A 26336-nucleotide genomic window follows, 5' to 3' on the forward strand; every position below is an offset into this window, starting at 1 on the left:
TCATTTAGAACTATAATTTGCAATCATATTATAGTCATTTTGTCATTGTGTTGTTGCCATTTTACTTGAGTACTATTCTCCCTGGTTTTTCGACACCAACAGTGACTAAATTTCATTGTTTATATGCTAATGCAAGACGGTGGACAAATTGATCCAAACACAGGAAGCTCCATGGTAAGGTACAGGCCTTTGATCTCCCTTATATCCTTTTCAGCTTTAACACAAAACAGTCTGGCCTTTGTTTAGTTCCAGGATGATAATGTAATCTACGATGTTTCAGAACAAGTTGTGATTTTTTTGTGCAGTTTATCCTAATTCTCTATTGGAGAATTATGCAATAAATATGCAATAAATCAATAAAACTATAATAGCTTGAAAACTATAAACTGGCAACCTTAATATTATAATAGAATAACAAAGCATAATCCAGAAAATGAATCAAAGGAGTTTGTTAGTTTAGTTTAATGAAAATGAAAAGTTCAAGCTTTCCTCTTCACACAGGGCAGAATTGGGTCATACCCCACTAGGCAGGGAGGGAGCTATGTCTGGTCACCTTCCCAACTGTGTCTGCCTTTGGGGAATTTTACCAACACTGGTCAAGAATCAGAAAGACCAATTTATATTTATAAGTATGCTGTTAAGAGCCATTTTTCCAATGGTGGCTCCTAAGTGCATGAGCTGGTGCCTGTGCCAATGGGTAGTGATTGATGCCCCTCGGTATGATGATCCTCGGTATCCTTTACGCCATCCAGTGTGGTGAGGTGATGATTGTTCCTGGAAGCTGCAAAGATAAAGGGTTAGAGCAGAGCTTCCCAAAGCAGGGGTCGAGCTCCCAAGTGTTGTCATAAGCTGAGATTTTGGGGTTGAGAGTTCCACAGTAGCAACAGCAGTGGCGAAGCTCGGACTAAGTTCAGACAGTTATGCTCCTGCTCTAGCAGTAGGCCTCTATTTACCGAAGTGCCCATCTCATCCGCTCTCCATAGATTCCCTCTCACACCACCTCCACTCTTACAGGTCTCCCTGAGGAGTCGCAGCAACTTTTAAGTCTTGAAATGGGGTCACGATAGGAATACATTTGAGAAGCACTGGGTCAAAGTATAGCACATGTGGTCACTGTAGGAAGATGTATTGGTGATGACACTGTATGGAGCTTTTGTGTGAGGATTGATGTGGGTGATTAAAGATCAGGATGTGTTACCAAGGTGCCTACATGCCTGTAAGTGATATTTCCTGTATACTACCAATAGTCAGAGCATCTGTCACTCTGCGCCCAGTCACCACAGCACTGCCTTCTTAACTAGTTGATTTTCTGTAATCTTGCTGCCTCATATTGGTCAGGTCCTTCTGGTATTTGTTATGTGCAGTATTGCTGTGGAAGACAGAAAGGCAATTGTGTACGAATGTATTAACAGCTGTGTTTGTATGTGTGTCCTTGTATAATGCTTCACATTATTGAAGAGTAATGAAGTGTATCTGAGGTGTGAATATTGCCAGTGAAGGATGCAGCAGAACGAAGTTGTGAATGTTAGTATAAAGTTGATGGTGTGTTAAATGTGGTAAGGTTTGATGCTGATGTTGATGTTTGTGAGATGGAATCCTACTCGTCAAATAGTTAAATGTACTGTGACACTGGAGTCTTGGTGGCAAGCCTGATAACAGTGAAGTGACTTCCTTGAACTCTTCCACATGCGGTGCATTATGTAGCTCTCTGGTCTCTTTCCCCTACAGGTACAGGTAATTCCTTACTCCCTGCAGACCTCCAGTGCTACATCTGTCAATTTGTGAGTCCTCTGTGTCAGCAATGATGCTCCCTAAATACAGTGGGATTGAATGTATGAAACCTTCATATCCCACTCCATGAAAGTTACAAATTGTTAAACATGCAGATGCCCATTTTAGATATCTTTAATCAACCTGTTCAGATATGTTAAGATACATAGCTGGAGCAGGTGGGACTTGAACACAGGCATTGATAACACTGACTCAGAGGTAGGGACAATACAACTATACCACAAAAACCCTCAACTGTGCATATTAACACCTCCTACTAACACCACAGTAATCATCAATTAACCCCAATTCAGCTCAAACTTGAAGTTTAAACAGCTGTGTCCTATCAGTGCAGCAATCACATAGTGCCTGTTTTTAAAGTTCCCTGAATAACCTGTTCCCTGTCACCAAAAGTGATCAAATGCTGTAATAATTCTTGAGCAATAATTAACATAGGGAGGCATGAATTATGGATTTTGAATCCCAGAAGATTCTGGTCATATTGTGATGATAATGAGCGTTTTTTACCTAGCAATGGGGATTTTTGTTGCATTGATTGTTTAAATAAATGGGCCCAACATTAAGAATGACCAATTCTTATCTCAACATAGCTTCCTTTTAAAGATAGCAGTCACCCACTGTGACTGACTGATAGCTACGTAGTGCAGATATATGCTCATGATTTTAGATGAATGAGGTAATATTATCTTATCTCCCATTTCACACAAACACAAACAGTCCTGACTGTCAAACATAGTCATTGGGACTAATTTTAAATGCCCCCTTCTGTCATAAAAGGGACAGCGACACTTGAAAATGGTGTTAAATCAGTTACCACTTTTTTTTAAAGCTGCCATTCAGCTGCTGCCATCTGGAGTAGGGCTTTAACGTGGGGATGCTTGTAAAATGCAACTTGGAGTTCTGAGATACACAGAGGAGCTTGACTACCATTTTGAGGTACAGACAGATGGGACATATGGGCATCTTCGTTGCTTTCAGCCAGGGTCAGATGATGCATGGTGACCAGACTCAAATGGAGCATGAAGATGAGTTGGGTCAAATGCCATGATTTTGCAAATTCTCTAATACCTAACCACTGGCACAACCAGAGGTCATTCAGAAAGATTGAAGCATTTTTGTTTTAAATTTTTCTTTTATTTTTGATGGCAGGAGCTGTTTGATGCTCTGAACTAACCATAGTCTGTGCATCACCCCAGTACCACTCCTGGTTGCTATGCTGGCGGTTTCAACGTGTCCCAGCTGCCCTGCAAACTGGGGAGCTTTCTTTGTACTGTAGTCTCATGCCCACAGCACAATGGTTCGACATAACATGATGCCCATGTCTTGTGGTTTATGCCTCACTGTAGTGACAACAGGTGGTTGGTCGGTGCAGACCACTCAATGAAGCCCATTATGTGTTCAGGTTAAAAGCAACCACAAAGAGTGCAGTACTAACTGATCTAAAAGCTAAATGTAACATTTACCTTACAATACTTGCAAATGGATATAATTTTTATTATTATTCATTCATGCAATGAGGGCATTGCCCATTTATTGTTTATCCTTAATTGCCCAGAGGGCAGCTAAGAGTCAATCACATTGCTGTAGGTCTGGAGTCACATGTAGGCCAGACCAGATAAGAATAGCAGTTTCCTTCCCTAAAGGACATTAGTGAACCAGATGGGATACTCCTGACAATCAGCAATGGTTTCATGATCATCATTAGATTCTTAATTCCAGATTTTTATTGATTCAAATTTTACCATCTGCCATGGCAGGATTCAAACCAGGGTCCCTAGGAAATTAACTGGGTCTCTAGATTAACAGTCCAGCTATAATACCACTAGGCCATCATCTACCCTTTAGAGTAGATATTTCATCTTTAAACTATATCATCGTTATCTGTGTGCTGTAAATAGATTTCATGTGCTTGTCTGGGATATTGTCAATAATATGCCATTTCCAACATCATAACAAGAACCACATGCCTCTTCCACTTTGTCTCATTTTGCTGTTTCCCATCCAATTATAATCATAATTCAGCTAGAGGCTTGACATGTTCAGTTTAGCAATAGAAGGGAAGTTTTTATTGTTGAAACCTGCCATCAGCTGGCAATGCTGTATCTACCTGTGACTAGTTAAAAAGTCTGCTAGTCAAACAAAGAGGCTCTGCATCCATACCACAATTTTCTTGCCCAATTGCAATGCCATTAATACAAGACTTGAGAGTTCAAAGCTGGTGTAGGTGTTCTTAAATTTCATTTGTAAATATTTCACATCACATTGGTTTCACTTTATTCATGTATGCATACCCATTACTTGTTGAGACTAACTTACTGAAATGTTAAATGCACTGGCACAGCTCATTGTTGGCAGGCATCAATGGTTACAGGAGTGCTAGGGACATTTTCATTATTGCGAAAGAAACAATGTTCTATTTTGTTTATTGAATGTTTATCTTAATGCCCAGTGTTGTACTCACTGTTCTATGGGGCATGGTTGAACTTGCAATGTCAGCTGGCCCTCCCTTGTAAGCATCGTAAAGGACATTGTCCCAGATGGCAATTATGGGGCATAATTTAAATGTTGTAGTTGAACCTAAGGCCCTCCAATGATTCCAGCCAGCCAGTAACCTGAATTAGAAACACATTTGAGTAGTACCGACATGGCTGTTTAGACCCCTCACTTTCGTGACTTTTGACTAACTGAATGACTGACTGTTCTCACCGTCTTCCACCAGAGACAGCGTGTTGTTCCCATTTCACTCCTTCATACCTCTGATCCCACTCTAGAACCTCATACACCACAAAAAAATCCTTGCCATACCTTTCTCTTGCTCTTCTCTTCGTGATGTGGAATTAAACAAGGAAAAGTACAACGCTTACCTAAAACTGCAAAAAGCCAACAGGCACACATCACATTTAAACAATTGTGAATGAACTGCCAAGGGATTCTTATGTGTCACTGACTTTATCTTGAAATATGTAATTTAAAGAGTTTTAGATGAATGATTATTCATGGAATGGAAATGTATTACGAGTACATACCCACCACAGGGCAAGCATAATAGTTAGCATAATAAATACGCTGCTGACTTTATCTCTGAATTGCTTTGGGAAATCAGCATTTCTAATCCTACCTCATTAAGTCACTGTTGCCACACATAAAAGCCCCTTACTCTTCCTATCAAACCATGTAACATAGAAACATGGGGACCATAAGCAGGAGTAAGGCATTTGGCCCTTTGGACCTGTTCCACCATTCAATATGATCATGACTGATTGTCCAACTCAGTATCCTGGTCCTGCTTTCTCCCCATAATTTCTGATTCCTTTAACCCTAAGAACTATATCTAGTTCCTTCTTGAAAATCCACTGGAATTCCTCCAGAGTTGTAACTGGATTTATACTGTACTTTTCTCATTGTTGTAACAAAGTGACCAGCACCAAAATTGAGCAAAAATTTGACTATCAGATCTGGTTCAAGCATGAATGGGGATGTTAAAGAGTCAGGTGAGTTCAGCCAACATGAAATTGTTGAATGTCACTTTGTAATGGAAGAGAGGTTTAGAGTTGCATCATTGGATATGGTGGCTATTAAGTTAAGCATATTCGATGAAAGCTGACTAGTCACATTCAATATGTTTAAGTAGGTTTGATGTTCTTTGAGCGTCTTGCATTTCGTATTTTGTAGCCTGTTTCCTCAATGTTTATGAACTCACAACTACATGCTATTCAGTGAACTCCTGGTTTGTTATGAAATGATTTTGTACCTTGTGAGTGTGAAAAATGAAATGGAGCTTCTTAGACGATATGTGTTGGACTTCTGTATTTGCTAAGTATATTTAGCAATCTGCGTGAGAGGGACATGATGTATAAGAGACTGACCCTGGTCTCAGTGGATGTAGTTCTTATAGCATGTGTACAACTGGCTATGTGTTAAATCTTATATGAAAGAAATCTATTGAGTTGAAATGAATGGCAAAGTTCTCGCTATGGATGTTTTTGTTACCGATGGAGTAAACTCTTTTAATGAGGCTGTTGAAAATGGATTGCTCGATGGAGGGATGGTGGAAAGATTGATAGATATCTGTCAGTATGTGTGGACTTATACTTAATGTAATGGTGTGCCACCATGAAACTTCTGTCAAAAACATCAAGGAATGGTATGGAATATTGGGATTCTGTCACCACAGTAAAATTAGTTTACAAGTGCTGTTTGTTAAGACAATGTAGGAAACCAGAAAGTTCCTTCAAGTTTCCATAAAACTTGCATAAAAGTGTTGTCAAAAATATTGAAGCCAAAGTTTAGGTTTAAAACAAGCTGGTTGAAGTGCTGCTTGTTCCAACTCTTCCATAAAGGCCTCAGTGATGATTGGTGACAATGAAGATCCCACAGCAGCATTATTTGTTTGTTTGAAATAGGAATCTTGAAATGGAAATTATTTTGAGTCCAGGCACATCAGCAGAAGGTTATAAATTTGATCAGATGAAAGTTCAGTTGGATAAGGAGACCTCTTCTTCGGAATGTTATTTGACAATGAGATAAACTGTTTGGATTGGCACATTGGTGAACTCAAATCATAACTGGCCAATATGTCTTACATCTCTTGCAGTTTGTTGGATCTTGTAAATAAAATGTTCAGAGTTGGTGATGTGGTACAAGGATCAAATCAAGCACATTAAATGTTGTAACCATGATATCTAAAGGTCTGACTCTAAACTTATCTCATCCATCACACACAAGCATACAAGACACATTAGGAAGGCTTTAGCAATCCATCATTGCTACACTGTATCCCATGACGGGTGCTTTCTTGTCAGTGTCATGTGTATTCTTGCACAAGAGCCACAATTTTAAACAATTGACTTATCAGCAGCAAGGATGTTAACAAGAAGTGTTAAATTCAATGGCCTGACCAATCGGTAGTAAGATTCCACACACATTCTCATCCTCCTCACAATAAATGATTTTTAATCAACCTGTTCACCCATGTTAAAGGACACTTCCATGACAGATTGGACTTGAATTCAGACTCTTCCACATGTTCCAATCCTTCCTCCAGGTGATGGGCAGAAGATATTGTCAGAAATATTGAGACCCACGAGATTCTTTTTTCCCAAGGAACTATCTTACAAATAACAACTGTTCTTTTCAGACCATATTGTACATGATGTAACTGAATTGGTCTTCCTCAATGTTACTATTCTCACAATAACAATTTCCAAACAACTTTTATTTAGACTGGTGTTGGTTGATTAAATCAAGCTGTTTCTCGGTGACATCAAAATGCAGAGAGGAAGTAGGATAGAAATAGGTCATTATGGAGTGGTGAGGAAGATTGATCTTTTAAGTGATCCCTCTGTTTGCATTCCATTCAATCTGTAGAATCAAACTGGAAAATTTTTGTTTTTGGTTTCATCTCACTCAGTGCTTACACAGATTAATGTTACAAAAGTGGGAAAATAGTGCCAAATTAATATAACTTTATTATCTGATTTTTAGAAACTTTTACCAAATCCATAATGTTATGGCTAAATTTAAAACATATAGTTAACTACACACTAAAAAATGTTAGGCTTCCCATGTGAATGTGTGCCCTACAAACTAATCCATTTTTCTTATACTCTTCAATATGTTCTTGTGACAAGGTGATATTATTTACATCATGTAAAATGTCCAGTGGGAATAAAAAAAATCAGGAAATGTAAAACGCTACCAAGCTTTGGGGCACAGGGGCACAGTGGCTCAGTGATGAACACTGCTACTTCACAGCACCAGGGACCTGGGTTTGATTCCACCCTTGGACGACTAACTGTGTGGAGTTTGCACGTTCTCCTCATATCTGTGTAGGTTTCATCCAGATGCTCCGGTTTCCTCCCACAGTCCAAAGATGTGCAGGTTAGATGGATTAGCCATGCTAAATTGCTTGTGGTGTTCGGGGATGTGCAGCCTGGGTGGTTTAGCCACGAGAAATGCAGGGATAGCGTGGGTTTGGGTGGGATGCTCTTCGGAGGGTCAGTGCGAACTTGATGAGTAGAATGGCTTCCACACTGTACGGATTCTATGATTCTATGAAACTGTTCAATCTGCTTTACAGGATTGTACACATTCAAGATCCATGCCAGCGAGTTCCATATTTTAACCAAACCCTGCCTCTTGGAGACAGGGGGTTAAAATCATAGATGAAGCCAGTGAATGGATCTCTTTATGCTGACAATAAAGATGTCTTGGCAGAGAGTTACCAACCAAAGTTGTCGTCCTTTCCTCTTAGCCTGTAATATAAATGGACAAAAGGAGAGGTGGGTGGAGGGTCAAATGTAATTGAAAATGTATAAATTTGAAACAGACTGCTAGTCATGGAGTTACAAATGCATATTTGTGCGCAATATAATCAGTAAGTTGCCCCAATAACCACTTTAATTATAGAACTACAAAAAATCATTTTAATAAAGTTATTACTGTGGTTTAATTCCAGAAAAATCGGTCTTTGATTACATTTATACAAGAAAATGTTGCCCCGAATAACTGTTCTACTGGGTTATGAGTGCAGTTGTGTGCACTACATTTTAATAATTTGTACGTTCTTGGTTAAAATCTAATTTTATTTTAAAGTCACTAAGAGATTCTGATTGTATGATAGTTATGTTCTTTGTTTATAATCATTTTGCTGATCTGAAGTGATTAGTGGTAGAATGAATGCAGGCAACAAATGTATTTTGTTGTAATAGGTTGCATTTGAGGATAATGTCAATACCAAAACAAAAATATAGTGTATGGTGATTTTTTTTTAACTTGGGGGTGAAGCATGTGTTGAGACTAAGTGAAGAGAACTTGCAGTTATGTCTCCAAAGTCAAGTTCCATTGAATTTCTCCTCTCTGAGATACATACCCACCCACCTTCCTCTCTTCAGCCTTCATTAACTGATCACTAACCTTTGGCTTCATTTTTAACTCCTTCAAAACGGACATCACCATATTCTCCTCAAGAAGGCTAAACAGTTCTACCCTGCCCAGTTTTCACTCCATCTTAAACTTTCACCCCCTCCTTCAACATCCTCAAAAATGTTAATGTCGCAAAATTACATTCCCCATGATTCAAATCATGCAATCTGACAATTTCATGAATGCAAGTGACCAGCGAGCAGTTTTACCCATGGGCATTCTCTATGATGTTTGCCTATTAATTTTAACAGTTTGATGATAAATTGTGAGCAGTGCACCAATTTTCAGTTATACAGAGCAGCATACAAAGTCTTTAAGTAGCACAATCATAAAACTGGCAAATGAGTGATATGGCAAAGAAACTAATAATGCATTCTAGAATTTTGACTTGGATCACTGTCCCTCCTTAGCATTTTCTATCTCTCTGATGTCTCTTGATACCCTGATTTGTTCTATTCTCCTCCAAATTGTCTCCTCAGTAGTCCACCTGCTCATTTGTACCTGTCCCAAATATAATGTGTTTTTAATTCTCCTCCCTACTTTCTATAACAAGAACCTAGCGCAATTGTTATCAACAAATCTCAATGCCTTAACCCTCATTGCCTTGCCTGAATCACAGAATTGTTAAGGTGCAGAAGGAGGCTATTTGGGCCATCATGTCTGTGCAGGCTGTCTGACCATTTTGACTTGCTGCCTTTTCCCCATAACCCTCCACATGCTGAGATCTTCTGCGTTCATCACTTTGAGTCTTATCTTGTATTCTCTGAATTAATCTCCCTGCTTTCATCCTCAATGAATTTTAACTAATTTGAACTTTTTGAATGGAAATCAAGATATAGAAATTGGAGTGAATTGTGCCTATCTCGGATTAAAAAAAATGCCAATTTAACGGTGTGATGGCCAATCTACACTGGCATTGCTCCCATTGCAAACTCATGAAGACCTCTGTAAAGTGAATAATCCATGAGTGTGGCGGCATCATTGGGTGTGCTGCCTTATCTCCAAGCTGCACAAGAGTCCTATGAGTGTTACCACTTTGAGATCCCTGCCCTTTATGTTCCAGTTGAACATCCTTCTGTGCCTCCTGACATTGACTTCACATTTGGTGCTTGCAGTCTGCCATATGTGTATTAATATGGATTAAAATGGACGAGGGTTGCTTTAGCAGTCAATGTGCTGTGCTTGGTAGCTGTCTGATAGTGTCTGATAGACCCCACACTATGTGATGATATGCTGATGGTACAAGGCTAGAAAGAAGAATAAGTTGTGAAGAGATCACAAGGCATCTGCAAAGGGCTACAGATAGGTGAAATGAGTCATGAAACCTTTGCCAATGAAGTATAAGTGTAGGAGTATGTCACCTTCTCCACTTTGGCAGGAAGAAAGAAAAAGCAGTGAATTATTTAAGTGGAGAGCGTTTGGAGAGCTGTGAATTATAAAAGGAACTGGATGTCCTGGCACATGAAGCACAAGGTTAGTATGCAGGTTCAGCAAGTGATTTGGAAGGCAAATAAGTTTTCTTATGCATCTGTGGAATATGGGTTTCACTGGCTAGGCCACTATTTATTGCCTATCCTTACTTGGGGTGGCATGGTGGCTCAGTGGTTAGCACTGCTGCCTCATAGCGCCAGGGACCCAGGTTCGATTCTCGCCTCAGATGACTGTCTGCATGGAGTTTGCACATTCTCCCCTTGTCTGCGTGGGTTTCTGCCGAGTGCTCTGGTTTCCTCCCACAGTCCAAAGACGTGCAGATATAGGTGGATTGGCCATGCTAAATTGCACACAGTGTTCAGGAATGTGTAGATTAGGTAGGTTACAGGGGATGGGTCTGGGTGGGATGATCTTTGGAGAGTCGGTGTGGACTTGTTGGGCTGAAGGGTCTGTTTCCACACTGTAGGAATTCTATGAATTACCCAGAAGGCAGCTATGAGTCACCAACATTACAATGGGTCTCTAGTCACGTGTAGGCCAAACCAGAAAACTGATTTCCTTTCCTTAAGTGAACCAGATAGGTTTTTGCAACAATCAACATGGTCACCATTAGGTGATTCTGTGCAGGAAGAACTCAATAGATTTGGCTGCACCTGTGGAGAGGGAAACAGGGTTCACATTTCGAAAACCAGTTTAAGAAATGATTGCAGAAAGGCTATTTGGCGAAGGAAGTCTGCTGTCCTACATGGGATTACCGATCAATAGCAATCTGGTTGACTCTTAACTGCCTTCTGGAATGGCCTAGCAAGCCACTCAGTTGTACCAAACCACTACAGAGAAGGCAGCAGATGGACTGCAGTTGTTCAAGAAGATGACTCACCACTGCCTTCTCAAGGACAATTTGGGATGGACAATAAATGAGATCCTTGCTGGCAATAACCTGCGTTTTTTTCCCTTGTGCCTCGTGGTATTTTTCACCTCTACTGCTGTATAGCAGTGAGTAAGTACTGTTTGACATAGTTCTGTGCCTCCAGTCCTCCTTTCTGTTTGCTTTACCTTGGGCCTATCCAGTTATTAGTAGTAGTGGATACACTCCTATGGAATATCTGTAGAAGAGACACTGTTTGAAGATAACAAGAAAGTTTTTTGCACAATAGCAAAAGGTACAACTACATTTAATCAGGCTGAATAACTTGGACCTCAGAAGCTGGTATAGAAACGTCTACTCCCTCCAAAAGCTAGGTACAATTCCTTCTCGCTATCCACAGACTGTAGAATTGGTGAAGCCAATATTAACATGAACATTAACTCCCTAAGAAATACTAGCTGATAATAACAATATTTCCATGTCATGAAATAAAATAAAAGCTATTTCAGTAACCGTACCATGCTGCAGTATCTCATTCAATTCTTCTGCCTGACCCCTCCCTTCTAAAGCATGTCAATGTTTTATTCAATCATTCTTTTGGCCCCAATGCTTCATTCTGTTTACCTATTTTACCTTCCTGCTCTGAAATTCTTTTTCACATCAGAACATATCTTTCCAACATAGAAAACACAGGTTAAATTCCAATTATTGTTTCACTTGATTTGGGGTTGCTTAAGGTTAAAGCTGGGTGTCTAAAATGAAAAATGGCCCACATTCCAGCACTCACTTTGATCAGTCATAAAGAAAGACAAAGACCAAAACATTTTAAAAAACAATTATGAAGCATACACAAAATGAGCTTTTCTGCTGCCCCTTTGAGGAAAAATAACTCTGTTATCACAATGCAGAGCACAAAAACATTGTCACAGTTTCCATAAGGTTGATTGTGCACATTCCTGAACATCCTGAACTCAAAGTCATCAGAGCAGCAAAGTGTTGATGGAATTTGCAGCGTTGCATTCAAACCACTAATGTTTTCTAGCAAGGCTCATATTAAACCCAGATTTTCAACCCGCACTTTCTCATCTGGCTTTAGTTTGAATTCCTTTTTTTTAATAGTGGAAACAAGCCTTCACTGATGACGAGAGGAAAATACCAAGCTAACAGTTTCTATTGATGAAAACAATTGGAGTTCAGGCCCTATATGGTTAGGTCCAATCTGAAGGAGAATTCCTGCCATTGTACAATTACAAGGATCTGATGTATAGTTTGTAAATTGTATCCATTTGCTGAGCTCATGTCAATTACTCGTGTACTGTTTCCTTGCACATTCAGCGTCAGCTGCAGTATAATAAATACTGAAACAGATTGAACCTGTGTAAAATATTTTGCAATTGCAATTCATCGGTTTTGTAAATAAAGGAGTGATGTGGGGGCAAGATAATTGTCTCACCATTATATACAGAATTAATAGGAACTGCAGTACAGAAGTCATTTGTCTCATCATGCCTTTGCCAATACTAGCTGTTCAACCTGTAGCTGTCTGCTTGAATCTCAGTTCCTGCCCTTGACCCATGTTTTTTTTGCATGCTTGCATTTCAAATACTTACGCAAATCATTTTTAAAAATTATATCATGACCCGTTTCACTCGATATTTTCAAATATTAGCAAACATCAACATAAATGGGCAACACATTGTAAAGATATTGCTGTGGTAATTCCACAAATAAATCAAAGCATCTAGTGTGATAGAATTTCAGCTACTTCTGCACAGTGGCCTTCACCTGATTTGTCTGGTATGAAGTACTTACTGTCATGCTATGCAAAACCATGATTTTGTTTTACCTCAAATAACCAACACTTAACTCCTTCCAGTGCCCACAGGCCCTGAATATATTTATGCTTCAAACCTAAGCCAAACTTCTGAGTAGCAGTTGATGACATGAACCTGATGAATCAGTACCTAAAAGGCATCATTAAAAGCTAACAGCCTTGACTGCTAACATTTGTGTCTAATGTAATGTCATTAATTCCAGGAAGTGTTAAAAGTTTGAAGATTTATCAGTCACTGTTATACTTGGTGCTTTTTTTTTGCATTGTTCTTCAATAATTAAACAGCTAACTAATTTGTACAAGTTGTGACTACTAACAGAGAGCAATCACCTCACAGCAATTTATCGGCAAGAAGATACAATCAATGTCGTGAATAATGGATTTATTCAGAGTCCACGATTTCCTCTCAACTATCCAAGGAGTATTTTATTGACGTGGAGGTTGCTGTCTCCTGAAAACACAAGGATACAGTTGGTGTTCGATACACGTTTTGGACTGGAGGAACCGGAAAATGATATTTGCAGGTAAGCAGAGTAAATGGGTAAGTTATGAGACATTCATTGCTTAAACTGACCATTTGTGTTGTGGTTCGTCTTAGAACAATAACCTAGAATGACCCTTGCTTGTCATATGAAAGGTGCTAGTTTATGGGTCAAATTGACTTGAGGTCAGTATACACATGAATGGTACAGCTGTAAATGCATTTACAGTATCAAATGACCGCAGATGGTGCAGGGCTTCAAATGAGGATAGACTCCAAAGTGGATGGCATAAGGTGATTGGCATTGCACATTTTGCAGCTGTTGATAGAAATGGAAGCTCTGAATTTTCAACTTGACATGTTAAAGCTGACAGAGTGCAGAAGTACAGCACTCCAGTCCTAGAAACATTTGTATCCTGAATTGGAATTAATTTCCATTCCTATCAAGAACCCACCCCATTCATTGTGTTTCAACCGAATTGTGCAGAGGACAAAGATGCTGCTTCCTGCCTCCCATACTGGCCGTGGTTTGTTCCAAAGCTAAATTTTAATTACTACTATATATAACGTAAATCTGACCAAATAATTGGCTGAACTTCAATCAACTTGTCTCACAATTCAATGCACAAACTTTAAATAAATAAAACAAGGCTAGATAGGAATGGCACGTACATGTCATGCACTACAGTCACAACGGGTGGGTGCTTATGGAGAGCATTACAGTCACAGACAATCACATCTGTGGTAGGTGTCTGCACCTCAAGGAAGTTCACCTTAAGAGTTGGTGAGTTGGAGTCCAAAGTATAAACATCAGAGAGAGGGAGAAGGACCTGGACTTTTTAATGCAGGTGTTAATCACGCTAAAAAATTGAATAATGGACAGGATGGTGTGACTGAGAGTCAGTGAATAATGGGACCCAGTTGTAACACAGTTGTAGTTAGAGGAACATTAAACTATGTTCTAATGCAATAGATACAATGTTCTTGTTGTCATATGAAAGAAGGCAAAGTTGGCAGGGCAGTTAAGCCAAAACGTAAATAGAATGAGGAGAAGATTCTGCTGAGGGATCATAAGGTGCTATGGTCTAAAGTAATAAACAGAATCTCAAAAGTAATGATCTTAGATCAGTCCCTGAGCCACGCACAATTTGATATATGATCAAACCAATCAGAGAGTGGTGTAGGAGAGAGAAGTTTTGACTCATGAGTCATAGGAACCAGTACTGGGAAAATTGTAGTTGTTCCATTGATAAGGGCTTGTTGCTGGGACAAAATCCAGGAACTCGCATCCCCTTGCCCAAGTGGACAAGAAGATAGCTCACCACCACCTTCTCCAGACAAGATTATGGATGAACAATAAATGCTAGCCTAGCCAATGACACCCATATTCCATGAATGATTTTTTAATGGTAGTCACCAGTTGGGGTGTTGCAAGAGTCAAGCCTGGAGACTCAGTCTATGTTAGAAGGTTAGTTGTGAAAACACAAGTCAGCAAAAACATGTAGACAAATGAACCATAAGGTGAAATGTATTGTGTAGCAAGAATACAGAAACAGAATATGTTTTAAATAGTGAGAAACTTTTAAATGTTGGTATTCAGATGGATTTGGGTGTCCTTGTACATGAAAGAGAGGAAGTTGCCATGTAGGAATAACAAGCAACGAGGAGGACAAATGGTTTGTTGACCTTTATTGCAAGGTGATTGAACGACAAGAAAAAGGAATTTTATCGGGCTTTGATGAGACCACACCTGGAATACTGCATCAGAAAGATATACTTGGAGGGGGTGAAACAAAAGTTTTTGGATTGATTCCTGTGATGAAAGGGCTGTCCTATGAGGAGAGATTAAGTTTAATGAGCCGATGTACTTTGAATATTAGAAGAAAGATGATTGTGTTGAAACATAAAAGGTTGACAGAGTAAATGTTTTAGAGATTATTTCCCCAGCTGGGGAATCTAGAATACAGGGATAAAATGTCAGGATAAACATTGAACATTGAAATGGACATATTTTGATCTCTTGTGGAATTAAGGGTCATGGAGAGTGAGTGGGAAAATGGAGTTAATGCTGAAAATCAGACAAGATGGTACCAAATGGTGGAGCAGTTTGGAATGGTCATTTGACCTGGTCCTGCTCCTGTTTCTTTGTCCTTGTCCTCTTATGGTGCTGAAGGACAGACAATTTAATATTTGGCCCTTCTGAGAGCTGGGCAGCACATGGGGAACCCAGAGAGGTTTATAAAATTATAAAGGCATTGATAAGGTGAATAGCCAAGGTCTTTTCCCCAGGGTAGGGGAGTCCAAAACTAGACAGCATAAATTTAAGGTAAGAGGGGAAAGATTTAAAAGGGACCTGAGAGGCAACATTTTTACACAGAGGGTAGTGCTTATAGGGAACGAGCTGCCAAAGGAAGTGGTAAAAGTGAGCACAATTAAAACATTTAAAAGACATTCGGACAAGTACGTGAATAGGAGAGGTTTAATAGTATATGGGCCAAATGCAGATAAATGGGACCACTGTAGTTAGGGAAACCTGGTCAGCATGGACGAGTTGGGCCAAAGGGTCTGTTTCCATGTTGTATGACTATGATTGTGTGTGTTTTTTAAAAGCCAGCCATTGCATTTATATCTGATTTACAGGTTTCCTGGTCAATTAGCGTGAGTGGGCATGACACCACCCCATGTGAACTCGTTTTAGCTGAACTGCAGAAAGGGAATAGATTATAGTTAAAAGATTGTGTGGGTGACAGACAGAAAAATAAAAACCTGTATTAGTGGATTCCCAAAACAAGAAGACTGCATCAGAGATGTCTCCCTGGACCAGAAAGTGCAGTGGTTAAGAGCTGACAAAGAGATGCTCTTTCCCACCAGTGAGAAACAAAAGCCTAGCTCAGACAGCAAGAAAGGAAAGCATGGTTAGAGGTAAGTAATGAGGCTAGCAGCTCTCTTGGATACAGTATGGGCACAATTTAATGACCAAATTTGAATGGGAATGATGAGTTCAATAGCACATGCAACAACCTGCTTAATATTTCAGGTTGATTACTCTAAAAAGGTGGTGTTAATCTGAGGTGAAGCCACAGCACAGGACTGTATTTATGCCAGCTGCAAAAGCAGCTTATTATAGACAGAGCTAAGCAATTTCACAACCAACAGATCAGACCAAAGTCACCCAGTCTCGAATGATAGTGGGCATTTAAACAGAGGAAGAGAAAGTTTATTGAACATCTCCACCCTCGGTAATTGCAGAGCTTAGCATATGACTGAAAATACAAGATTGAAACATTTTCCCCCATCTTCAGCAAGAACTGCTGCATGGATGATGTATGTTTTTGCCTCCTTTTGAGATGTCACAATCAGAGTTAGCAATCTTCCGTAAATCTGATTCACTCCACATGATACATAGAGACAGCTGACTGCACTGATTGGAATCAGCAAAGACAATGGATCCCCACACAAGACAGTAATAGTTGATGACTAGTGCTCCAGAAATACCTGTGAGCCTTCCCATCTACAACATTGGCATCTCTCTGTAAGAAGAGAAATTGCCCAGCTATGTCCTGTTCACAAAAAAACAGGAAACATCCAATGTAGCTGATTACTGTCAATCAACAGCAAAAAGATGGAAAAGGGTCAGCAAAAGTGCTGGCAAATGGCACTTAAACAGCAATAATCTACTGACAGATACTTGGGATTCTATAAAGAACACTTGATCTAGACGTTTCTAATCAACATGTTTGGACATTTCATGGCACACCTCCAGCACAGTGGGACTTGAACCTGGACCTACTGTCTCAGAGGTAGGAACGCTACCAATGCAGCCCTGGTTTACATATGTAGAAACAAGCTGAAATCCAGAGCGAAATAAAATTGATTTCCTTGATTTGAAAGAAAGCATCTGACTGAGTATGGCATTGAGTAGCCATAATAAAATTGAAACTGGAGGAATTGGAGAAAACTCTCCACCAATTAGAGTCAAACCTAATGCAAAGGAAGATGGTTGTTGTTGTTGAAAAACATATAACTCAACCCAGGTCATCTCTGCAGGAGTTCCTCAGGGTAGTGTCCATGGCCCAAATATCTTTTGTTGTTTCATCAATGACTTCTCTCCATTATAAGGTTAAAAGTAGGGATATTCACTGATTATGTAATGCTCACTTATATTCACTACTCCATTGATAGTGAAACCATTCATGCCCATATGCAGCCAATGACACATTTGCTATGAGGGAGGGCATGGTTGATATCTTCAATCTCCTGTGCTAACATTGAAATTGGTGAGACTATGCTTATGGTGATGGGCTCCCATTTCAGGAAGTTTCTCTTTGACATCGATATCAACAAGTGATTTACAATAGGAGGATTCATATCTGCTTTAAAAGACTTGTTGGAAAGAAAGAAGACATGACAATAAGACATGGAGAACATGCAGGCTTGAGCAAGTAACATTCACACCACACAAGTGCCAGGCAATGGCCATCTCGAACAAGAGAGTCCAGTAACCTCACCTTGACATTTAATGGCATTACCTTCACTGAATCCTCCTCTATCCTCATCCCAAAGTTTTTAGTGACAGAAACTTAACTGCATCAGCCATGGAAAACCGGTGGCTATAAGAGCAGATGGGAGGCTAGGATTTCTGTGGTGTATTGTGTGCTGATTCCCAAAGCTGCTCTCGTATTTCCAAGACTCACGTTAGGAACATGACCCATACTGCCCTCTTGCCTCAATCAGTGCAACTCCAACTTGAATTTCAACAGGATAAAGCAATCTGCTTCAATGGTACCTTATCCATCACTTTGAGTGTTCTCTACCCCCATCACCACATAAACTGGCTGCTTTGTACAAGACGTACTACAGCACTTTACTAAGGCTTTTTTTAATATCATCTTCTAAACCTCTGCCATGTCTTTAGTAGAAGAGCTAAGGCGAATGGCAGAAGGGAACAGCACAATCTGAAAGACACTTTCAAGCCACACACCATCCTGACTTAGAAATGTAATGATGTTCCTTCGCTGTCACTAGGTAAAAATTCTGGAACTCCCTTCTTTACAGCACATGGTTGGACCTATATCACATGGACTACAATGGTTCAAGGAGGTGGTTCATCAACCCCTTCTCGAGGGCATTTAAGTTTGGGGAAAGATATTGTCCAAGCTAACAATATGTATATTACATGAAAGAAATGATATTGAAGGACACTTCCACAGCTGCCCACCATCTGAAACTTCTTCCAACATGCCAATTCTTGTTGTGTTTGAATTTTGTCATGTGATTGTGGTGGTTATCCTCTTGAATCTCATTGTTTGGGCTCACCACAAGTTTCATTAGGAATTTTAAGTGGGTGACCTTTTTCTCTCTGCCATTGTTTGTGTCTATCCTGATATCTGTAGAGCTCAGAGGGTGGACTAGTACTGAATAAATGAATCTTGGCAGCTCCCTGGAAATCTTGCACAACATTTTTTTGTGACTGTACAGCAGCTACACCATGGAATGGAAGACCTTATGGCCCACAGAGCTTCCTGGGTGATCTGGACAACCTTGAATACCATGCGTGCAGTTGATCAGCACCTGTGGGAAGCCAATCAGAGCCACAGACCTCCGTGCCCACTCATTCTGACTGACCTCTTCTTTGGCAAAGCGTACATTGTCCAGCGATATTTTCCAAGTTTGGCATTGGTGATCAGGTGAAGCATTTGTTGACAATTGACAACAATATTCAGCAAATATCACTCTCAGATCCCTGGAATGAACAAGAGCCAAAAGGAATGCAGCATGGTGGCTCAGTGGTTAGCACTGCTACCTCACAGTGCTAGTGACCCCAGTTGGATTCCATGCTTGGGCAATTGTCTGTATGGAGTTTGCACATTCTCCCTGTGTCTGCTTGGGTTTCCTCTGGGTGCATTGGTTTCCTTTCACAGTCCAAAGATGTGCGGGCTAGGTGGATTAGACATGGAAAATGCACAGATGGTGGGGGGGCGGGGTCTGCGTAGGATTCTCTTCGGAGGGTAAGTGTGGACTTGATGGGCCAAATGGCCCGCTTCCACACTGTAGTGATTCGATGATTCTAACTTGAGGACATTGGCCATTTTGATAGTCAGTGAAAATTCATAGCCACCAGACACACTTGGCATCAGGCTGCAAATATCTGTGACCTCCTGACAATTCCCTGAGTCTCTTGAGGTACTGGTATTCATCATCACGAGAAAGCTGATCTTATGGCTGTATTTGTTTTGTCATGTGACAGGTGTGGTTTCCTGCGAGCTGCACTCTGTGCTTTTCACTACTTTCCTACAAAGCAGTGGGTGGACAAAGGGAAGGCTGCTGCTGTTCCCGATGCTGGCGCTGCCCAAGCTCCCCAACTGATGCTGTTCTTGTCACATCTCATTTTGGCCCTTTTATCTGAGGTCCAAGGTAAAGCAGTTTAAGCAGCACCCATGGTGAACTGCTACATGAGAAATGGAAAGCAGGGATCAGACATGCAATCCTCCCGTGTTGAGAAAGTTACCCCTGAAGTAATGGAAATCACTTCCAAAGTTGTGGAAGCACACTCTGTGGATACGTGTCATCAACAAAAGCCTGTCACTTAAGCAAGGAAGCAGATGACAGCTTTCAGCTCTGATGGGATCTGTTTTGCCTCTTATTTCTTCGGTTTTCTCAGTTGCTACCGTGCTGTCACCTCTGCTCCACTGGAGAGTGCTGGGAAACACCAGATAATCCTTACGGTCTCAGTTAAAGCAAAGATGCTCCCTGCTTAAAATAGCTGCTGAGTTATCAACATGTAGTACTTGAACTGACAACCTACCTCTTCTGGTCCTTCACAGGCAGCCAATCACAGCGCTGTTAAATTTGGAAGTCAGCAGGTTAGAGTCAGCTCCCAGACCTGCTGTCAGTTTCAGCACTTTTTCTCACCTACCTGCACCCAAGTGCACTTGTTATTTGAAGTAAAAATTCCGTCTGTGGGACGATAAACTCAGCTCAGCATCAAACTCTATTTCTCAGCACCAGCACCCTTCACGAATATGTTCAGAAACTACAGTTTGAATTGTTCAGAATGAAGACCACTGGCTTTTTCTTTATCATTGTATTGTGTACAATTGGATTCAAATTATGTTAATGCATCAAATATTTGAAGATTTCCAAGTCTTTTTGAAAAGTGCTTCATTAAATGGCCAATAAATGTATCGAGAATTACTGGTGTAACTATCAGACCATTATGATGTTGAAAAGTACATAAACCCGACTTTGAAGATTTCTACATGCATGTGTTTAACTTTACATTTCCAAAAGTGATGACGACAGGGTTGAGAATCAGACCTCATTACTCTTTTCAAAACATCGGATTAATTAAAGAAAACTTAAATTTTCTTAAAATGGCCATAAGTTTTTGTGAGAATCAATTGTTACGTGACTGTGAGATGAAGAATAATGGAAGCCAATTAACAATGGGGGAGAAATTATTATCACACATTTCTGAACACATAATACTGTCCTTTCACTCTCTTCTTTCCATTAGTTTAATGGATACATTAAATTGATATAACTTCCACTATAGTAGCACAAAGGAATTTTATGCAGTTGCATTAAAAATTAGTATGATGACACCATTCTCTGCTGCTGATCAAAGCGAAATGATCTGGCAATACTTTAAAATGGTTCACATTCATTTGAACAGGCCAGCATTTTTATTTTCTCTGCTTATTCTCTGTGAACCTAATGATAAATTTTTAGTGTATATTAAGCAGCTAAATATTTCAAACAAAAGTGACTGAATGTGCAACATTGCAATATCTAAAACAGGTGTAGTCAATATAATTCATCGAAAGGGGAATAATTGACTAAATTACCTGTGAAGTGCAATTTCGAACGGCTGTAAATGTGAAACAGATTATCCAAATTTTCCTCTCTGCTTTCTTTGTATCAGCTTTTGTTAAAGTAGATACTTCAAATTAAAGTAGATACCAAAAGAGTAGATACTCTGCAAGGGAAGGCTATTCACAACCATCTTTAGCCACTACTATTTGACACTTGTTTTAATGTTGCAATAATGAGAAGCAAATGCTGTTGCTTTCATCCATACCATTAGTATTTTGACAAAGCAGTGGTGAGCCTAACCAGTTTGAATTTCTTTATGTAGAAAATGACAGGTGATCTAATTAAGATCTTTAAAACAATAAAAAGATTTGTTAGAGTAGATACAAATAAACTACTGCCTTGTGTGGGAGAATTCTGGATAATTGGAGCAATGTTAAAATTAGAGCCAACCTGAACGCACAATCAGGCAACACCTTTCAAATAAAGAATTATGGAAATTTGGAATCCCCTCTGACAAAAGGTTGTGTTTACGGATTGTGGACCAATTGAAATTTTCCAGACATGGGTCAATGGCTTTTTTGTGAGGCAGGTGTATCAAATAATGTGGAACAAAACTGAGTAAGTTGAGTTGAGTTCACTGCAAAAATCTAACAGACTCGAGAGGCCAAATGGCTTATTGCTGTTCCCATCTTTTGATTTTGTCTGAAACTTATCAGAAAAAAAAGGCTGTGTTATGTCACAACATCACCCAGAGCACGGGAGCACAGAAACTTCATCTCAGAGGGCTGTGTTTCTACCAAGTGACAAAGGAAATAGAAGCAGAAGGTAATTTGCCCTTTGAAGCCAGCCAGACCGATCATCCAGTTCAGCATCCTGCTCCTGCTTTCTCCTCATGCCCATTGATCCCTTTAGTCCTCAGAACTATATCTAACTCCCTCTTAAAAACATTCAATGCTTTGGCCTCGACTGTTTCCTGCGACAGATAATTTCACAGGCTCACCACTCTCTGAGTGAAGAAATTTCTCTTCATCTCGTTCCTAAATGGCCTACTGTGTATCCCTAGACTGTGACCCCTGGTTCTGGGCTCCCCAGTCATTGGGAACATCCTTCCTGCATTTACCTATCATTGTTTTAAACTCCTGTGCTAAAGTGCCAGTATCATCAGTCCTGCCACCCCAGGAATCAGGCTGGTAAATCTTTGTTGGACTCTCTCCATAGCCAGAACATCCTTCCTCAGATAAGGAGACCAAAACTGCACACATTACTCCAGGTGTGGTTAAAATTGAATCAGAGATACAACGATGCCACCCGAAGGTTGCAGGAACAGCAACTCATATTCCGCTTGGGAACCCTGCAGCCCAATGGTATCAATGTGGATTTCACAAGTTTCAAAATCTCCCCTCCCCCTACCGCATCCCCAAACCAGTCCAGCTCGTCCCCGCCTCCCTAACCTGTTCTTCCTCCCACCTATCCCCTCCTCCCACCTCAAGCTGCACCTCCATCTCCTACCGACTAACCTCATCCCACCCCCTTGACCTGTCCGTCCTCCCTGGACTGACCAATCCCCTCCCTAACTCCCCACCTACACTCATCTTTATGGCCCCATCCCCGCCTCTTCGACCTGTTTGTTTCCTCTCCACCTATCCTCTCCTCTATCCATCTTCTATCCGCCTCCCACTCTCTCCCTATTTATTTCAGAACCCCCTTCCCCTCCCCCTTTTCTGATGAAGGGTCTAGGCCCGAAACATCAGCCTCTCTGCTCCTATGATGCTGCTTGGCCTGCTGTGTTCATCCAGCCCTGCACCTTGTTGTCTCTTACTCCAGGTGTGGTCTGGCCAAGGTCCTGTAAAGTTGAAGCAAGACACCCCTACTCCTTTACTGGAATCCTTTCACTATGAAGGCCAGCATGCCTACTTTCAGCAACTGACACACAAGCGTATCCTCGTGCTGTTGCAGCTCCTGTTTTTCCAATCTATCACCACTTTGATAATATCCTGCCTTCCTGTTTTTGCAAACTATCTGGATAACCTCATACTTATCCACATTATACTTCATCTATCATTCATTTGCTCACTCATTCAAATGGTCCAAGTCACACTGAAGCATCTCTGCCTCCTCGTCACAGTTCACCACCCCCCCACTCCGTTTATGTCATCTGCAAACGTGGAGATGTTAGATGTTAGAGACAGAAGCGACTACCTTCCAATCAGAATTTTAATGTATTGAGCTAGCCTCCAGCGTTCAGTAAAGTGGAGGTAAAGATCTCAGTGCTGTTTAATCCTCACCCCCACCCTGGGTCCATATTCAGCCTGGTGTTTCAACCTCTCTCTCACCCACAATGAAGAGTTGCACATCTGAACAGTTGGTGTTATTTCGTGACCTACATCCTTGCCCCTGGCCTCTGTTGCTGATCCTTTGACCTTTGGGCTCAGTACCATCTGTGCTTCCGCAGCCATTGTGACCGGGATGTGGTGACATCTGCAGATTCATTCTCATTTAAGGATGTCTGTTGCCAATAATTAACACCACCGGCCCCATTTGCATATGTACAGGTGACCATTTTAATGGCCATCTCTGTGTATATGTTAACCACTCCACAAAAACAGCTTATCGTTCTAAAGAACACTGGGAAAAATTGCATCTTTTTCTTTTATTTGTTTATTTGTTTAAGAATTGACACTATAAGCATTATCTAAGGTGAAACCCAAGTCATTGAAAGTGAATGAAAACAGATGAACAGATGAATTAGGGGCAGAGGTCAGCCATAAGGCCCTCTCAAGCCTGCTCTGCCATTCAGTAAGATCAAGGCTCAGTGACCTTTGAATCCCTTTTTAGTCAAGAATTTATTAATCCTGCCTTACAATAAATCTGAGAGATCCAAAGAGATAAGACCCTCTTGAGAGAAAAATAAGTTCTCTTTTCCATCTTAAGCGGGAGACCTCTTCATTTTTAAACTGTGTCCTCTGGTTCTTGTCTCGCCTTAAGTGGGAAGCATTGGTTCCACCTTTTAAGATTCTGAGGGAATTTGACATGTCTCAATAAGACCACCTTTTATTCTTCTAGACTCCAATGGATTCAGGCTTGTTCTGCCAACCCATACCCCTTCCCCATTCCCAAATGTCAGTTGAGTGAAACTTCTCTGAACTGCCACTAACACATTTACATTCTTTTAAAATAAAGAGATTAAAACTAATACAGTTCACCAGATGTGGCCTCAGCAATGTTCTACATTCCTGTGTTTATATTTCATTCATCTTGCAATAGATGGGAATATTTCATTTGACTTCCAAAACACTTGAGCTGCCTGCATACTAACTTTGTGATTCATGTTCCAGAACATCCATATCCCATTTAGAGCTCTGGAATCTATTTCTATTTAAATAATATACTGCTTTTCTATTTTTCCTGTCAAAATGTACAATTCCACAGTTTTCTACATAATACTACATCTGCCAATTTTTTGTCTACTCATTGAACCTATCTATATCCATTTGGAGATTCTTTATATCATCAACACAACTTGTTTTCCTTTTTACCTTTGTGTCATCAGCATTTCATTCTGTAGTGTAGAATCTAGGGGATAGATTTTACTTATTAGATAACTGATGAACAAAGCACACTGAATGCCTATTGTATGGTCAAACCTGGCCCAATTGAGAACCAAGCATTTTTAGCATACGTATGGTGGACTGGAATAAAAAATGGGAAGACATAGTTTCAGGAGGCACAAAAAGACGATCGATCTAAAAAATAAACGATGGGGAGTTTAAAGTGGCAACACCCATGGTATTCTCATGGAGGTGTGAGATGCCTCTGAAGCTAACACACCCAAATATGCCCACACACTTATGGATTATCTGAGGAAGGATCACCGGATCTGAAACATTAACTCTTTTTTTTTCCTTCACAGATGCTACCAGACCTGCTGAGCTTTTCCAACAACTTCTGTTTTTGTTCACTTTACATTGTTTACAAAGGAGCCATCATTGTGTACGTTGGCCATCCCACTATTAAATTGACAAATTTTTTACCTTAGAACTTTTACTACCCTGATTCACATTCAAAAACTCCAAATGAGTTAAAAATCATGGAGGATGAAAACAGTGAAGTTAGTTTGGAGAACATTGGCTTAAGCTGATAACACATAACATCTCAGCTGCAGTGACAGGATATGTTCAGAAAGTAATTCAGAAATGGAATAAGGTGATGAGGTAATTACTGATCTTTTATCTTTTCTCAAATGGAATGTTGGCTTACTTCTTCCTGTTTACAGAAAGGACAAGAATCACACTGTTTGTTCTTTGCAGCATATTCATTAAATTGTCTACAATTGCTAACAAATATGACTTCCTGTTATTGATGCCTGCCAGATAACAAAGAACTGAAGAGAATCTGGAAATTTGTCATTTTAGGAACATTCTGTCTAGAAATTATTTTACTGTAGGCAAATATACAAAGTGCCATTACAGCAATCAAAATATAGAAACAAGGAGCAGGAGTAGGCCATTCAGCCCTTTAAGCCTGCTCTGCCATTCAATATGATCATGGTTGATCCTCTAGCTCAACATTCCACTCCCACATTATCCACATACCCTGTGATGCTTTTAAATATCTGAAAATTCATCTCTCTCTTTCTTGAATATACTGAGTGACCTAGCCTCCAGAGCCTTCTGTGGTAGTGAATTCCACAGGTTGACCACTGTCCGCAAAAAGAAATGTTCCTCATTTTCACATTTTTCTACATTTTCCAATATATCACCATTTAATTGATATTCTGCCTTTCTTGTTTTCATACCAAAGTGTATAACTTCACATTTATCCATGTTATACCACATTTGCCTGATGGTTGACCACACACTGACCATGTTTAGATTGTCCTGTTGCCTCCTTGCATCCTCCTCACAACTCACAATCCCGTCTAGTTTGTGTCATCAGCAAACTTGGAATTATTCCATTTGGTTCCCTCAGCCAAATCATTTATAGATATTGTGAATAGCTGGGGTCCAAGCACAGATTCTTATGATTCCCCACTAGAGTCACTGCCTGCCATTCAAAAACGACTCAATTATTACCAGAGATAGTAGGAACTGCAGATGCTGGAGAATCCGAAATAACAAGTTGTAGAGCTGGATGAACACAGCAGGCCAAGCAGCATCAGAGGAGCAGGAAAGCTGACATTTTGGGCTTAGACC

The 26336-nt window shown here is 40.2% G+C and overlaps 1 protein-coding gene across 2 annotated transcripts in view; it reads left to right on the plus strand.

The window, feature by feature from the left end:
• Positions 1-26336, plus strand: part of pdgfd (platelet derived growth factor d) — a 172651-nt gene that overhangs the window by 74781 nt on the left and 71534 nt on the right. The window contains exon 2 of one of the 2 annotated variants that reach the window (XM_048598343.1): positions 13168-13372. In XM_048598343.1, the coding sequence (XP_048454300.1) occupies positions 13168-13372 (205 nt within the window). The remainder of the gene's footprint in view (positions 1-13167; positions 13373-26336) is intronic. The other variant, XM_048598344.1, reaches the window with a different exon arrangement.

This window comes from Rhincodon typus, chromosome 6 (genome assembly GCF_021869965.1).
Source record: "Rhincodon typus isolate 14 chromosome 6, sRhiTyp1.1, whole genome shotgun sequence".
NCBI classification, from domain to species: Eukaryota; Metazoa; Chordata; class Chondrichthyes; order Orectolobiformes; family Rhincodontidae; genus Rhincodon; species Rhincodon typus.